Here is a 17866-nt window from a genome sequence, read left to right on the forward strand (position 1 = left end):
TATGATCGAGTATATACAGTACTCTTATATCACTAGCAGGCCTACCCCCATTAACAGGATTCATACCAAAATGACTAATCCTACAAGAATTAACCAAACAACACAATCATTGTTGCCACCCTGATGGCTCTACTCTCATTCCTCAGCTTATTCTTTTACTTATGCATCTCATACTATACAACCATCACACTACCACCAAATTCAACTAACTATTCACAACAATGATGCCACAAAACTAACCAAAAACTTTATTTAGCCCCTATAATCACAGTCTCCACTTCACTACTTCCTGTCATACCCACCCTATTAACTATCCTCTAGAAACTAACATTTTTTCAAATGCAACAGAGGGTCCTGTGGCACCTTTAAGACTAACAGATGTATTGGAGCATAAGCTTTCGTGGGTGACGCATGTGTCTGATGAAGCGGGCATTCACCCAAGAAAGCTTATGCTCCAATACATCTGTTAGTCTAAAAGGTGCCACAGGACCCTCTGTTGCTTTTTACAGATCCAGACTAACACGGCTACCCCTCTGATACTTGACATTTTTTCAAATGTTGGTTAGTGTTAAGTAGACTTTTCTGTACTGCTACTTTAACAGGAAGATGTGTGTGTCATTTTCATGGCAACAAAGACAACTGCTAGCTATAAATTTAAAAATAAAGATTTCTTCTTGTCCTCAAGTACTCTTTTTTTCAACAGAGCAGAATGCTAACTGAAATAAAGTCCACAATAACAGAGACCAGGGCAACCTGGAACAATACCTAGATCAATTTATGATGTCCTAAAGTTATATCAAAGTAAGATTAACATTCGAAATTCATTCAAAGGGATATGCTTCTAATATTCCTAAATGTATATGACAGAGCACCACTAGAGATTTACCTCTGTTAAGTCCTAGCTGGTGTTACACCTCTCTATGTACTTTCACAATATGGAAATACAATACTAAAGAGGCAACTGTGGCTCTCTTATGCCTTTGAACTGTAGTGTCTATTGGTAACTTTACATTTCTTTCATTAGGGTATAGTATAATACAATCATAGAATCACTTGTAGTATGAAACAGTCTGCACTGTCTATATCAAATCCCCTTAATATTTATTTATTATTAATTATGGAGTGAAGAGCATGGTAAGAATTTTGTCACAAGATTAAAAGCCACTGTTACTACAGGCTTTCTTCTGATAATTGACAGAACATAAGTAAATGTATAAATTTCATGATATAGCTGAGTTAAATCAAAATGAGTTGTAGAAAAGATACTGCCAAGAACTTGTTCCCACTTTAATATCTATTTAATTCTATAGAAAATATTTTAACTTTGCATTTTGGCAGATATTAGAACTACAGAAACCGAGACATTTCAACTCTTGAATTCACTTGTTTCCTGACCATCACAATTGGAATGGAGGGCAATTCTAATAAGTCTTCCAGCTTGTAAACTAGGATGGTGACTCCTGCTCATTAAAGTCAGTAGGATTACTTGCGTGAATAAGGTAAGCAGGATTTGGTCCAAAAAGTCACAATACCAGCAACAAGCAGGAATTACTTAAAACTAAGAGGATTTCCCCATCAAAGGAAAAGCAGCTTCTGCTGTATGATAGATCTGGTGTTGCATATTCATACTGCTGGAAGCTCCAATGATAAGTGGGAACAAAGTGATGTGTAAGTGTAATGCCAGTGTCTCATAACATCAGTTATTGGGACATTGTCTTCCACCAGTCCTGACTAGTAAACTTGTTCACATACCATTGGATCAGAAATAGTGAAAGAAATTCATCTGGGTAGGAAAGTAAGAAGGCAGGTGAAGGTGAGAGACCTGGGAATAAATACAGTAGAAACGGAAAAAACTTTTTAAAAGAGAATTACTGACAAAATGAAATAGCATTCTGAAAGGGCAAGTGCATAAACTGTTACCTTCTACTGAGCTACGAGTAAAGTAATAGTGTGCAGCCACATTCATATTGGAACCAAGAGGTAAGGAATCCTACCTTTGTCTGCTCTAGTAATCAAAAGGTCCAAAGCTTCCAGCACATGCATCTGTTTCACCTGGAGAGTTTTATCAAATACTTGCACTGATGACTGGCCATCTGGAAAGGAAACATGACCCCCAATTAGAACACATTTTTGACACTACAATTTGCTGACTAGTGATTTTAAAGCATCTTGTTTCTTGTAACAAAAACGTGGTTATTTTTCTGTGAAAATGAGGCATCTGGCATACTGCCACTTTATATACAGTACCAAGATGGCAGTTCCTTCTTAGAAGGAGTTACACTAATGTGAATCATATAGCAAAAACAGAGCCTAAAAGGAACAGTTTTTGGAAAGTTTGAGAAAAATTGCTGAGAACCAACTACCCCCAATATCATTCCTCAAAATCATGACTACCATATATGGCATTCTAGGGAAGAGGCGTTAGAGTCACAAAATCAGTGCTAGGGAGGAAACAGGCTTGGATGACTACATAAATGGTACACAGCCACCTTTGGCCTCAGGCTCAGTGGAAGCATCAAGGGCTGTGAAGTACAAGCAGGCTGCATGGACACCCCTTGAGCTTGGATTTGGCTTAATAAAAAGTCCTCTCAGACAGTCAAGAAAACAGCATCTGAAACCAATAAAATATTCAGAAGTCTGCATTAAAACAGGGCCCCCAAGATGATCTGATTTGCCTAGTTTTAGTGCAGAGCAAATTTTTGCAGTTAAGCTATAAAACCCCTGACAGTAAGGATATATAGTAATAGATGTGGACTTTTAACTATCTTAAGTAGTGAAGAGCTGCTAACATCCTCATAGGCACCACAGATTGAAACTGTCAGGTACAAAAATATTAACCTGTAGACAAATGCTGGATCATTCACTAACCATCTATTAGCAGGACACCAACATCTGTAGAAACTAGCAAGGACTGGCCCCAAGAATCCGCACAAACAACTTCATGAGGAAAATTACTGCAGAAACATTGGGACTCCCATGGCTGTAAAATGACATAAGCAGTGTATGGTAAATACACTAGGAAATACAAAGTTTATCAACAGAGAAAATTTGAAGTACAATAGCTGAAAAGTAACTCAGGACAGAATGCTCAAAGCTGCACTTTTGGAGTTAAAAATATCAGACTTTGGTCTGTTTGCCGGGGGAGGCAAAAATTCCCTCTCTCAATTAGTTTGGGAGGTTAATAAATATAAGCTACATTTGTGAGACTGGGGCACTGAATCTCCTTTTGGGAAAAGGTCACATCTTGCAGGTGCAGGAAGAGACAGCACTTGGTATTCAGAATGTTCTTTCACTTCAAGATAAACTATCTGGGGTAAATTTCCAGAAGTATGGGAGGTCAGCAGCTTGACTCTACTGAGTGTGACCTGTAGCAGATAACCAGTGAAACACTTAGAAAATATCTCCTCTGTGTTTCTGCTTCAGAAATAACGTTCAGATCCAGAATGTATGTTTACCAACATTTATATGGAATTTCCTTATGCTCTATGGTCCAGATTGTGGCATTTAGGCACTGGCATGTGCTAGTAGTGGTGCAAAACTGCCCTTCCAAGTAGCTCCAGCAGGAATTATGCAGAGGAAGTGCACATGTTGTACCAGCACTTTAAATGACTCAGCTTTCTCTACCTGACCAGCTTCATGGGCTGGTGTAGAAAGGGGCCAGACCATGGCACCACCTTCTCTCTAAGCTCTTCAGGATGCTGTATGTCCCTGGGGCATAGACTGTGCAGTCCCTGCATTTCTCCAAGCACAGGGGCTGCTTCTGCACCTGGCCTGTGTGCAGAGTGCACAGAGGTGCTCCTTGCACTTTCCACTCCTGCACAGCCACACTATGGCCAGGAAAAATCTGGCCCTTTATTACAAACAACAATGCAATTTAATTTTATTTGCATGAAGCAAAAGTTACAAGTATCACATAAATGTACACAAAAATCAACTGGCATTTTCATTTACTACTCCATCCAAACAAAAGTGGGATTGCTGAAACCAGCTTTAAGTTCAGAGATAGTTTCCATACCCATCCATCTACTGGGCCTTTCCTGCAGAACCATTTTGATATTATACACCGATACATGGATCAATATGTCAATGTTTTCTCTTCTGTTACTGAATCAAATTACATATATGCATTATAAGATTTGGAATGTAGTCCCATATTCAGTAGAACCTGGAAAGCCAAGATTTTGAGCAAACTTTGCATATTATCATGTATGAATGTCCACTCACCTCCTTTTTATAGAGGCTTGTGGTTGCTGAACTAGTTAGGGCATCTCCTCTCACAATGGTTTTCAGTTTCAGTGCCTTAAACAAGACAGATATTTCATTTAAAGTGTGTTCTTAATTGGTAACACCAAATTGATAAATAAATTATAAAGATATGGAGACTGACTATTGGGGAAGGGAGGGAAGCAATTTCAGACTATAATTACAATAGATCCAGCTCTGAATTTCTGTGCCACATTACATAATTTCTTTATAAGAAAACCAGCTATTCCGTGTGTTTTGAGCAGAGATTAAACTGTTCAATAAGATGCTGGAAAATTATATGGTTTTAGACAATATATATCTGCTGTTGGCAAAAACAAAACTTAACATAGCAAATATATTAATGGAGAACACCTTAAATAATAATAAGTCCTCACACCCACAAATTAAGTCCATGAGCTAATTACACCCTTTACACCAGCTGAGAATCTGGCCCTATATAGTTAATGTCACATTTTTAAAAGTGCATTTCAAGACATTAAGTGACACTATTTGCACATTCTTGTGGAATGATATAACCCAAATTTGTCATGAACAGCATTACAAACCTTTCAAGATGCAGGTCGACAGAAGCATGCTGATTTTGAAAAATACTTCGCTCATAGTACAGAACACAATACCAATGTTGCACAAAGTAGCAGTGAGAAGACAAATGAGAATCTGAATTAGTTTATCCTTCCATATTGTCAATGATTAGAAGAGCTTCACAACCAGATCAAAATCCAGTGTTTCAGTACCGTATAGTCAAATGGAACCAACAGTGATTGAATAATGCACACAAAGAAGAACGCAAATTCCTCTTTATGGAATAACTTCTACATCAGAAGCAGGAAGCGTGCTAAACCATCAGTAGGACACTGGACTATCGAGATGCTAAAGGACCACTAAGGATGATAAGGCTATTGCAGAGAAACTACATTAATTCTTTGCATCAATCTTCAGGGCTGAGGATGTGAGGTAGATACCCAAACCTGAACCATTCTTTTTAGGTGACAAATCTGAGGAACTGTCCCAGATTGAGGTGTCATTAGAGGAGGTTTTGCAACAAATTGATAAACTAAAGTAGTAGTAAGTCATCAGAACCAGATGGTATTCACCCAAGCGTTCTGAAGGAACTCAAATGTGAAATTGCAGAACTGCTAACTGTCATCTGTAACCTATCATCTAAATGAGCTTCTGTACCAAATGATAGGAGGATAGCTAATGTGATGCCAATTTTTAAAAAGGGCTCCAGGCGTGACCCCGGCAATTACAGGCCGGTAAGTCTGACTTCAGTACCAGACAAACTGGTTGAAACTCTACTAAAGAGCAAAACTGTCAGACACATAGATGAACATAATTTGTTGGGGAAGAGTCAACATGGTTTTTGTAGAGGGAAATCATGCCTAACCAATCTACTAGAATTTTTTGAAGGGGTCAATAAGCATGTGGACAAGGGGGATCCAGTGGATATAGCGTACTTAGATTTTCAGAAAGCCTTTGACAAGGTCCCTCACCAAAGGCTCTTAAGCAAAGTAAGCAGTCATGGGATAAGAAGGAAAGTTCTGTCATGGATCGGTAATTGGTTAAAAGATAGGAAACAAAGGGTAGGAATAAATGGTCAGTTTTCAGAATGGAGGGAGGTAAATAGTGGTGTCCTTGAGGGGTCTGTACTGGGACCAGTCCTATTCAACATATTCATAAATGATCTGGAAAAAGGGGTAAACAGTGAGGTGGAAAAATTTGCAGATGATATAATACTACTCAAGATAGGTAAGTGTCAGGCAGACTGCGAAGAGCTACAAAAGGATGTCTCAAAACTGGGTGACTGGGCAACAAAATGGCAGATGAAATTCAATGTTTATAAATGCAAAGTAATGCACATTGGAAAACATGATCCCAACTATACATATAAACTGATGGGGATTAAGTTAGCTATTACCACTCAAGAAAGATCTCAGAGTCATTGTGGATAGTTCTCTGAAAACATCCACTCAATGTGCAGCAGCAGTCAAAAAAGCAATCAATGTTGGGAATCATTAAGAAAAGGATAGATAATAAGACAGAAAATATCATACTGCCTCTATATAAATCCATGGTATGCCCACATATTGAATACTGCATACAGATGTGGTTGCCCCATCTCAAAAAAAGATATATTGGAATTGGAAAAGATTCAGAAAAGGGCAACAAGTTGATTAGGGGTATAGAATGGATTCCGTATGGGGAGAGATTAATAAGACAGACTTTTCAGCTTGGAAAAGAGATGACAAAGGGAGAATACGGTGTGGAGAAAATAAATAAGAAAGTGTTATTTACTCCTTTCTCATAACCCAAGAACTAGGAATCATCAAATGAAATGAATAGGCAGCAGGTTTAAATATTTTTTAAAGTATTATTAAAAATATTTTTTCACACCATGCACAATCAGTCTGTGGAACTCTTTGCCAGAGGATGTTGTGAAGGCCGAGACTATAACAGAGTTAAAAAAAGAACTAGATAAGGATAGGTCCATCAATGGCTATTAGTAGTGCCCTACCAAATTCACTGTCCATTTTGGTCAATTTCACGGTCATAGGATTTTAAAAATTGTAAATTTCATTATTTCAGTTATTCAAATCTGAAATTTCATAGTGTTGTAACTGTAGGAGCCTGAATCAAAAAAAAGGAGTTGTGTGTGTGTGTGGAGGGGGGTGGGTCGGGTCACAAGGTTATTGTAGGTTGCAGTACTTCTACCCTTACTTCTGCGTTGCCGGTGGCAGAGCTGCCTTCATAGCTGATCAGCTGGAGAGTGGCAGCTGCTGGCTGGGACCCCAGCTCTGAAGGCAGAGTCACCACCACCAGCAGCGCAGAAGTAAGGATGTCATGGTATGGCATTGCCACCCTTACTTCTGCGCTGCTGCCTGCAGAGCTGGGCCCTCAGTCAGTAGCCACCACTCTCTGGCTGCCCAGCTCTGAAGGCAGCAGTGCAAAAGTAAGGGTGGCATGGTATGGTATTGCCACCCTTACTTCTGTGCTGCTGCTGGCAGGGCACTCCCTTCAGAGCTGCGTACCAAGCCAACAGCTGCCGCTCTCCAGCCACATAACTCTCAAGGCAGCGATGAAGTAAGGGTGGCGATACTGGGAGCTCCCTCAAATAACCCTGTGACCCCCTTACAACTCCTTTTTGGGTCACGACCCCCAATTTGAGAAATTTTGGTCTCCCCTGTGAAATCTGTATAGTATAAGGTAAAAACACACCAGATTTCACGGTCCATGGCGCATTTTTCATGGCGGTGAATTTAGTAGGGCCCTAGCTATTAGCCAGGTTGGGCAGGGATGGTGTCCCAAGCCTCTGTTTGCCAGAAGCTGGGAATGGGTGACAGGGGATGGATCACTTGATGATTACCTGTTCTGTTCATTCCCTCTGGAGTACCTGGCATTGGCCACTGTTGGAAGACAGGATACTGAGCTAGATAGACCTTTGGTTTAACCCAGTATGGCTATTCTTATGTTTTTAACTTCCTTTTAAAGACTGATAGGAAAACTAATTCTTAGCAAGCATTGCAAGTAGCTAATTTATTTTGAGAGATGCCCAAATTCACAATACCTATACATACCTATACATCTTTGCACTTCTCCACCTCAGCTGCACTATTGAGAACTTTGAACCTCAACTGAAGCCAAGGAGGTAAGCCAATTATTTCCAGACCAAAAAAAGACTGCCTGTCATATTTTGGATTTATTTAAATCTTTGCTTCCTGCTAGTTCCACATATGCCTTGATTCATTCTTTCTTCAGAAATCCACAGTGGCATCTCAAAGTTGTTATTCTTTTTTACTTAAATCAGCTTCCTTAATAACTCACCCTCTGATCATTATCCTTTCTGTGAATGTAATTCTGCTCAATTCCCTATTTAGCTGTACTTCCGTCATTTATATTATTGCCTAGTTAATTAACTTATTGCTAGTGTAATTTTCTGCCCTAGCACTTGTAGAAGTAGAGCAAGAACTGACAGGGATTTGAAGGGGATTTCAATGCAAACAGTCTTTTCTGTGAGCAAGAGTCAGGCTAGCTGTAACCCTAATAACGCGAGATTTGTAGAAGCGAGGATTGTGTGAGGCGAGTGGGAAAGAACTGTGTGAGAAGTTGTTGCGACCTTAGACTAGAGTCTAAATAGATGTGCAAAATAAGATATCAGGATGACCTATGTATAAACACAATGCAGCTGTTGCTCATTATTGTATGTAACAAAAGGTATAAATGCTTGCTGTAATTGTTTCTCTAGACAAAGACCTGCCTAGGAGGGGGAAACCCTGTGTCCTAGTGCACTCTCCCCCTCTATGCAATTGCTTGAGAATACAGTATCTGACTTTGCTGCACCCAACCAAAGAGAGTGAGAACTCTGTTTTTCTCCGACACATTTGTCGTCTTCACTATATTGTATGTCAATTTACTTAAAAAATTAAAACAAAATCAGTAAATTGAATCTACATTTTTACACTATAAAAATCAAGAATTTTGTGTGATTATCAAGGTCTCATTTGCTTTGAGTTACCATCACCATTTTTCTAAATATTTCCCATAATATAATATAATATAATATAATATAATATAATATAATATAATATAATATAATATAATATAATTTTACTAAATAAAGGGAACACTTCAGATAAGTGTTAAATGCTGTATTACCACAATACAGATTAACTACATCTCCCTCTTTCTGCTGATGGGTTTGTTCCTGAAAGTGCTCCTAATATATTTAATGAGATCCATGACTAAATTAACAGCAGCAAATGCAGTCAGCACCTTGATTTGCTTATATCATTCTGCCTCAGATAAGCTAAAACCAGTTGGACTCTCACAAGCCTGTTTTTGGCCAGACATCCCTAATCTTACTCCACACATCCCAGTGGAGTAATTAATTTGACCAATACTTTCTACATAAAACCTACCTGACCAAGTCGGACAAATTCTGCTTGACGGGCCTCCTCTTTCTTCCGTGCTGATCTAGGGGATTCTGGTAACACATCACTAAACGACCTCCTATTAAGCATGTTCTTAAAAAAAAAAAAAAGAGAGAGAGAGAGAGAGAGTCTTACTGACCCAAACTTTTTCAATTTTTTAAAAATTTCATCTGACATTACTCGACTCTGCTGTATTCTTTCAGCATTTTCCTGTGACCTCAGTTCAAGTTTAGATTACTAACAAAAAATAACCGCCCTCCCTTAAAATGTTCCTACTGATGAATCTAAGAATGCATGCTTTAGCCTTTGATTTACAAGATTGTGGAGTAGCTGCAATACTCTTCACATGTATCAAGGTGCTATCCAGTATATGAAAGATGACATATGCAGTAGAAAGGGAGAGCCTGAGACTTGAGGCCTAGTATAAGGGGCCTGGTGTAAGGCAGAATGTGCTTTGATATGAGACAGAGGAGTTAACTCACTCAGTTCTTTAGACATTCTAATGCTGTCTGACACCCATTTTGAGAGTCTCTATGTTGAAATAGCATATCCTCTGGACTTATTACCAAAAGATACAAATGGTCTTGATGGTTTTTGGAAATGATTTTGTCCTATTGAAGTAATTCAAGGTTGTGCTTAAAAGCTTCCGAAGTATGAAGTTTAGCCTTTGCAGTGGATGAGTGAGGTCTTTGAAAGAACACTGACAAGTGAATGAACTGATTTAAACGAAAAAGTCTGACACTATTTTAGGCAAAAATTTGGAATGAGGATAAAGAGTAACTATCCTCACGAAAGGTGGTATAAGATGGTCCTGCCATCGGTGTTTGGATTTTGCTATTCTGCGAGCAGTGGTAGTAGCCACCAAGAATGCCATGTTAATAGACAAATGATACAAAGAACAGGATGACATATGTTCAAATGGAGGCTGCATCAGGAAGACTATGTTTAGGTCCCAGAGAAGGGAAAAATCCTTAACAGATGGAAAAATATGTGTTAACCCCTTCAAAAAACTAGTTACAGTAGGAATAAAATCATGGGGGAAAAGTGCGTGTTCCTGTACTGAAGGATAATAGGCAGCTATCAGTGCTAAGTGAACTTTACTAGATCTAGTCAAGACATCTGAATACTTTAATGATAACAGATTACCTCAATAACAGGTACAGACCCCTCCAATGGGTAAAATTATAATGACACACCCATACTGAAAACTGTTTCCACTGGGCCCCATAAGTATACCTTATTAAAGGTTTTAAGCTCTGAATGAGAATGACAAAGCCCTGGCTGGGATGATTTACCGGTAGTTGAGGTTGGTCTTGCTTAGAGCAGGGGGTTGGACTAGATGACCTCCTGAGGTCTCTTCCAACCCTAATCTTCTATAATTCTATGATCCTGTACCTCTGCAGCGGAAAGTCTATGCTCCAAGATCAGCCTAATAACATCCAAATTGTTAGCTGTAGAGACACTAAGTCTGGGTGTAGAACCAGTCTTTGGTTCTGCATTATGATGTCCAGACTGATCAGTAACTTGAACTGATAAGTGTACCATCTCTGAATACTAAAACTCACCTCCTCCCCCCAGCCCCACTGGGGCTGTTAGGATAACTTGACCCCTGACCAGTATTACATTCCTGAGGACCCTAGTAATTAGAGTGACCAGGGGAAAGCATGCAGACTCATTTCTCCTCCGGATCAAAATGTGCTGTTTAAAGTGGTCATGAACAGGTATGTGGAGGAATGATCCCACTTCTGAACTTTTATTTGAAGGACTGAAAGCTCGAGGGACCATTTTCTACTGAGTTGTCACCTAAATTGTTTTGAACCCCACATGAGTGTCGGACTATGAGATTGATTTCAGTAGGAGAATTCCTGTAGGCATGGGGAGAGATGATCTTGCTCTTCCTTGCCTGTTAATGTAGTGTCAAAACTTGGGTGCTGGTGTCCTGAATCACAGCTAGATGAATGGCCCTGAGTGTCACAGCTGGATGGTGGGCAGCCAGACCTGGTGGTCAGAGCTGGAGTCCACAGTCAAAAAACAGGAGTTGAGTGTCAGCTGGGTCAAGATACCAGGAGATCAGAAGCAGGAGACAAGCTTGAGATCAGAACCGCAATCCAGATGCCAGGAGTCAAGAGGGATTGGGATGCCAGGAAGTCAAGCTGGAAGCACAAGGCACACAGTCCAGAGCAGGGTGGATCCCAGTTATTTGGATAGCTTCCTGTTCTTGCTGATGGCTTAAGTAAAGTCAGTGGGCCAATCGGTGCTCTGGGACTCTGCAAATACAACCTCAGGGGTACAGTCTCGAACTGGAGCTGGACTTCATGAGTCCTGAGTAAGCAATTCTCAGCAGGCTGCCAACTGGAGGGTTGGAGCGTAGCAGTTCCCGCAGACCCAGATTTGAGGTCTGTGGGACATGACACTGAGTTCTAGACTGTTTATATGTAGTTAGGGACCAAAACCTTGGGTCTGCAGATGACCCAGATACGCTCTCCAGCCTGTGTGAAGGTAGTGTATCTTTCACTAAAGTGTCAGTGGGAGCTGAAGACACAAACAACATTCCCGGACAGCCATTCGGAGGATCGTTCCACCAAGTACTGATGAAAGGACATTCCCAGGAACAAGCACTCGTGGAGTCATGTTGTGTCTGCTTGGGTGGTAGATCAACTTCAGCCAGACTTGGAGAGGATAAAGATGCAGTCTGACATGTGGTGTCACATAAGTGCAAGTAGCCATATGACCAAAGAGATTAAAGACAGACATTCACTGATATCTTTGCTTGAGTCTGGACACCAATAGAAGATGACTCATGGTGTCCAATCTGTTGCTGATCTTGCATCTAAAAGTGCTCCTGTGACCTCTACTGATTAAGAGTAAGGGCTGACTTATCTCAATTTGTCTTAAGTCCTAGTGAGAAGAGATAAAGCACCATTCTCACTGCTTCAGTGACTTGCTGAAGCAAGGTTTCTCATATCAGCCAATCATTGAAGGAAGAATAAATGTGAAGGCCTTGACTGTGCAGGTGAGCTACCCAGTATGGCTGTTCTTATGACTTATTGCTGATTTTCATGCAGTTAAAATGTAAAGAGGAAAAACACCCCTTTGCTATCCAACTTACTGTATGCAAATCAATACTCACCAGGGTGGATATCTTCTTGAGCAATAGGCCACTCAATATGCCACTGGGGGTGATATGAAGTGCATAAAGATCTCGCAAGTCTTGGATTTACCTTGTGTAGATCAGGCATGAGGTCCTGGTATAAAGAACGAATCAGCATGTCTAGAGTGCGCTGCCGTTTCTGAGCAAATGTTGGGGTTTCCAAGGTGGCTTTTTCCCCATTTATTACTAAAACATATTGAATAAAGGAGGATGTGTTACTTAAAGGGGTTTCATGTCCTTTACTGAATCCAAGTTGTCTTCATGTAAGGATATTCATTGCAAAATTACTAATTTGGGTTTGTTTCACATTTGTGCATATTTTGAACTAAAAGTTCTAGTTGTTTTATCATCATGACTATGAAGAGTTTTTTTAACCCTATTTTCTTTTGAGCATCTAAACTTTATTTAGCTAGTATCGTTCTTTATAGACACAAAAACAACCAGATAAACTCCAGAAAGATACTATTTCACAGTTAATTTAAAAAGAACCATTTCCTGAATCTCAGTAAATGTGCTGAAGTTCTTTGATATATGACAAAAAATGTACCACCATACTGTCTATGTCGCAGGCTGTCAGTGCAGCTGCCTTATATTTTAGAATTGTATTGAAAAGTTCAGAGTTCCTTCTGGCTCTGCTAAGTTCAATATGAGGCCCAAAGAATGTCAAATACTGCTGTACAGTAACTCCTCAATTAACGTTGTAGTTATGTTCCTGAAAAATGCGACTTTAAGTGAAACGATGTTAAGCGAATTCAATTTCCCCATAAGAATTAATGTAAATGAGGGGGTTAGGTTTCAGGGAAATTTTTTTCATCAGACAAAAGACTATATATATATATATATATATATATATATCTGACTCCTCCACCTCAACCAAGCTTCACAATCATCATCACTGTGTACCAATATTAAATTGTTTGTTTAAAACTTATACTGTGTGTGTGTGTGTGTGTGTGTGTGTGTATATATATACACACACACACACACACACATATATATACATATACATATATATACATATATACACACACACACACATATATATACATATACATATACACACACACACACACACACACACACACACACACAGTATAAGTTTTAAACAAACAATTTAATATTGGTACACAGTGATGATGATTGTGAAGCTTGGTTGAGGTGGAGGAGTCAGAGGTGGGATATTTCCCTTGATGAACTAGCAATTGGCTGAGCCCTCAAGGGTTAACTCTCTCACTCTACAAGGCAGCAGAAATAGAGCGAGGGGGTATGTGTGAGAGAGATATGCACATTTCCCCTTTAAGTACACTGCCTTGTTAATTAGATCAGCTTGCTGATACCGCAGCTGCTGCAAGCTCCCTCCATCCTGAGCCCTGGTGTGTCCCCCCCTGCTCTATGGAAGATGGGGTAAGCGGGGTGCAGGAGCAGGGTGGAGGGGGACACCCTGACATTAGCCCCCCTCTTCTTTCCCTCCCCCCTGCACAGCAAGCAGGAGTCTCGGGGAGCAGCTCCAAGGCAGAGGGCAGGAGCAGCACATGGCAGTGGGGGGAGGGACACAGATGAACTGCAGGCAGCTGCTGCACAGGGAACTTAGGGGAGCGGGGAGCTGATAGGGTGGCTGCCAGTCCACCCTGGTTCCAAGCCCCCACCAGCTAGCTGCAAGGGGCTGCTCTTCCTGCAAGCAGTAGACAAAGCAGGCAGCTACCAAACAACATTAGAAGGGAGCATTGCACAACTTTAAACGAGCATGTTCCCTAATTGATCAGCAACGTAACAACGAAACAACATTAACCAGGATGACTTTAAGAGAGGAGTTACTGTAATTGATAAAGCAGTTTTCAATAAATTAAGCAATTTGCCATTTTCTAATTAGATTTTATCAAAGTAATTAGAGTCATTCCTCTAGCTTTAAAGGGCAATGAGCAATCATAGATCTCGATCACACAGCCCAATAATCTGTTGGATGATATATGAGTTAGGAGTCTACACTGCTAATCCATTTAAATATCAATGATTATTCTTTAGTAACTTGTATGAAATGAACTGGTGAGTTCTCAGTCAAGTTCCTATTGGTCAGATGTTTACATTACAAAAATCATGATTAGTACTCAGTGGCCCCCTTCCTGGGAGTCTTAGCAGGAGGTCACGGCTTGAATTAGTCCATTAAGATTGAGTTCTCTCCTCGGGAACTGGTTCATAACAGCACTAAAATATTCATAACAGCACTGAAACATACTGACTCTTTTCCATGCTGCACATTTTCTGTAGATAAAGTACTTTAGTCTCCAAAGTTGCCAGTCTGGCACCTTTTACTGCTAAACATATGAAATGGCATTAGATTAATATGTTTCCGAATATCACTGTGGCGGGGCCAGTCTACCCCGCCTTAATCCGGAAGGAGTTAAGCCCCAGGGACTGGCAGCGGAAGTCCCACCTCCCCGGGCAGACTGGGCATGCTCCAAGTGCTACAGGAGTATAAAGGGAGGGAGGCCAGCTCATTCTGGGCTGGAGCCCGTAGGAGAAGGACCTGCCGGGGGAGCTCCTGCAACGGACCAGCCACAGCCACTGACTGCACCGGGAAGAGACGCTGTCCACGGACTGCCTGCGCCCCGGCGATTGGGGAAGACCCAGGAGACGACCGAATCCGACGAGTACCAAGGACCCAACGACTCCTGGGAGACCCCAACGGAGAGCCTGGTAGGAAGGCACCCCGGGAGGGTGACAGAGTGGTACCTACCCTCCCGCCCCCCCCGGGAAACTCAGTGTGTTTCGGTCAAACCCCCCGCTGAGTTGGTGGCAAACCACTACGCTACTGTTAGGGCCCCGGGTCGGGGCCCCCCTACTGGGGCTGTCGCACCCCAATGATAAAGACTCTGGCCGCTAGGCCACGCTACCCTCCACCCGAGGGTTGCTTCCTGGACTCTGGCCGGTAGGCCCCACTGCCCTGGACAAGGACTATTTTACGGACGGTGGCTGATAGTCCACGCCGCTCGCAACCTTAGGGGCGTGGACCGTCACAATCACTCTCCTTTGTCTTTAAGAAGAAACCTTTGGAAAATGAACAATTCATTAAGCAATGGAACAAATACTTCTGAAATGCTCAAACCAGATTGGATCTGGTAACCTAGGAAGCATTAACTGCATGGGAGTTCAGTGTTTATCTGAACCAAATAGAAATGTTTGAGGGGATTCATATTCCACTGAGGCTAGAATAGCCAAACTTTAAAAAAGACTCAATATAAAACTGTAACATTGCACAGCAGAAAAATTATTTACAATCTACAGTATCCCAAATAAGTGCGAAGAGCAGATTCTTATGCAGCAGACTAAAAGTTTAAAAAGGTCTCTTTGACCTCAAAAAGACTTACACTTCACTAGTACAAAGTCCCTGAATTCCTGGTGATCTGTGAACACAGGTGGAGATGGAAGGGGAGGCCCAAAGAGAGGTACACTTTCTTCTGAAAATATTTTCAGCCTAATGAAAGAATTACTATTTATTTGGTTTGAAAGTCACATACAAAGTGTACCAGACATACTGCTTAAGCAGGAACAAGAACTATAAATTGTTACTGGGAAACATCGTATCAACACTTCAGAAATCGCAAGTCTCAATGAATGTTCTCAGGATATTCACCTGGGATCAGATGCCGACACATGTCAATTAACTAGTACATTACTTTACATTCAGTTGACTCTTGTAGAATGATACACTATTCAATGAGAACAAAAGTGGCAGAATCTAGTCCTTATTCAAACAAAAATGAAATTACAAACTTTACATTTCAATTACAAAATCCTACCACTGTGTACATTACCTTTTTTTTAAACTGTGTATTAGACATTTTCCAACACAAACCCTAGGCACATATATAAAAGGATCCAAGAACTAGAGTATTATAAGGAGTAACACGGTCAAAAGAGAGATTTTCCTATCTGCAAGGCTAGTTTCAATTGGGTACAGAAAAAACACAATAATACTGGATTCCTCACCTGACTATATTCTCTGTCACATTACTGACTCGGGACATAAGAGTCTTTGCTTAGGCACAGTAGAATACACTATGTATTACAAGGTGTAATTCTTAGTTGTGGGGGAAAATTCCATAGATATCAACTACATTATGCCCCACCATGGAACCATTTACCACTCACTTTCATGATCACTTAAACACCAATTCATGGAATTAGATAGGTGGACTATGACGAATAGTTTACTTCCACTTCTACTGTAACATCAAACTAAAAAAGCAAATGATTTGGTTAAAGTTAGCACCTACCTGTAACTATCATTTTGCTTATTATATCTCACTAAGGCAAAAATATCTGCCATGCAAGTTAAAGAAATTAATCCATTACTTTCATGTCTATGGAGTTCACTTGTTTTGAAAATGCCCATTCTGTTGAAAAAGCAGATGAAATATAGTGAAATATATTAATTGTTTTATTACATTTGATATAATTCTAGTTTATGCACCTTCGATTTTTCTGGTAGGGCACCTCTTTTATGAATGTTTAAAATGCAAGGCTTAAAAAGTGCAAGTATCTTAGTCAATGTCTACAATGAGAAGTTGTATTGTGTTTAAACACTATTTTCAACAACTGAGCTAGCTAATCTGATGGTCACAACTCTGTGGTCAGTATATACAAAGACAAGCCATATTCAGCATCATCTTAGCTAGTCACGACTGGGCTTAATGATGTTGAAAATAACTTGTTCTTGTCTACAGTTACCACAGAGTGGATTATTAAAAAACATGTTTCAACATGATAACATTTCCTAACACAGACTTATAGAAATTCTTCCAGCATAATTAAGTTAAACAGAGGGCCAAGTAGGAAAGCAATGTACATTTTCATGACTGCACCAAGATCTATTACTAATCTTGATTCATTACTCTGGTGAGAATCTAGCAACAGCACATACGGGAAAATAGCCAGATAATTCAATGCAGATGCAAGTCTCAGATAGAAACAGATCAGAGGTATCTTGTTGTGGCACATTTCCTTGACACTGAATGATCCTTGACATGACCTTTGAGCCGCATGACCTTCTAAGCTATAAACAGTGTCAAGGAAAACACAAATCTGAGCAACCTTTCTAAGAGTTTTTAGGGTGCTCCTAACAAAATCTAGGGACCTTTTGCCATCAGGCTCTGGGCTTTGTCTACACTAGAAAAATTAGGACCTATAATTCTCCAGTGGCACAGCTCCAACAGTGGCAGTAATATGGAGACTGTACCGTAGCCAGTGCTCAGGTGTTTTATTATTGTCTTATCTAACTCTCAATACAGGAGCATTTTTCCTACTATAGACACAGCTTAGAGAAGAGCTTTCCCAGGATGGGCAACTAGGTGAGGGGGAAAACATTGGCAGCACAATTAAATGAGCCACATGGAATGCAGATACCACCTTTGGAAAGAATTTAGGGCATGTCTGTGGCCACAATATATCTTCAAAGAATTTAGTAAAAAGATGGATCAGACAACTGGGCTTGATCCTAAGAAGGGGTGAGCATTACAACAGA

General features: G+C 40.4%; 1 protein-coding gene across 18 annotated transcripts in view; it reads right to left on the bottom strand.

Moving 5' to 3' along the window:
* The window catches only part of GARNL3 (GTPase activating Rap/RanGAP domain like 3), a 207732-nt gene that overhangs the window by 73890 nt on the left and 115976 nt on the right, over positions 1–17866 (bottom strand). For 17 of the 18 annotated variants that reach the window (XR_006175434.2, XR_010593743.1, XM_042854456.2 and 14 more), the window contains 7 exons: positions 16620–16665; positions 15711–15817; positions 12416–12531; positions 9183–9287; positions 4225–4299; positions 2869–2980; positions 1995–2093 (listed from right to left, as the gene is read on the bottom strand). Coding sequence is in view for 16 of the 18 variants with exons in the window: in XM_042854456.2 (XP_042710390.1) it covers positions 1995–2093; positions 2869–2980; positions 4225–4299; positions 9183–9287; positions 12416–12531; positions 15711–15817; positions 16620–16665 (660 nt within the window). In the remaining 2 variants the exon portion in view is untranslated. The remainder of the gene's footprint in view (positions 1–1994; positions 2094–2868; positions 2981–4224; positions 4300–9182; positions 9288–12415; positions 12532–15710; positions 15818–16619; positions 16666–17866) is intronic. The other variant, XM_042854464.2, reaches the window with a different exon arrangement.

The sequence above is a fragment of the Chrysemys picta genome, chromosome 18 (genome assembly GCF_011386835.1).
Source record: "Chrysemys picta bellii isolate R12L10 chromosome 18, ASM1138683v2, whole genome shotgun sequence".
Lineage (NCBI taxonomy): Eukaryota > Metazoa > Chordata > Testudines > Emydidae > Chrysemys > Chrysemys picta.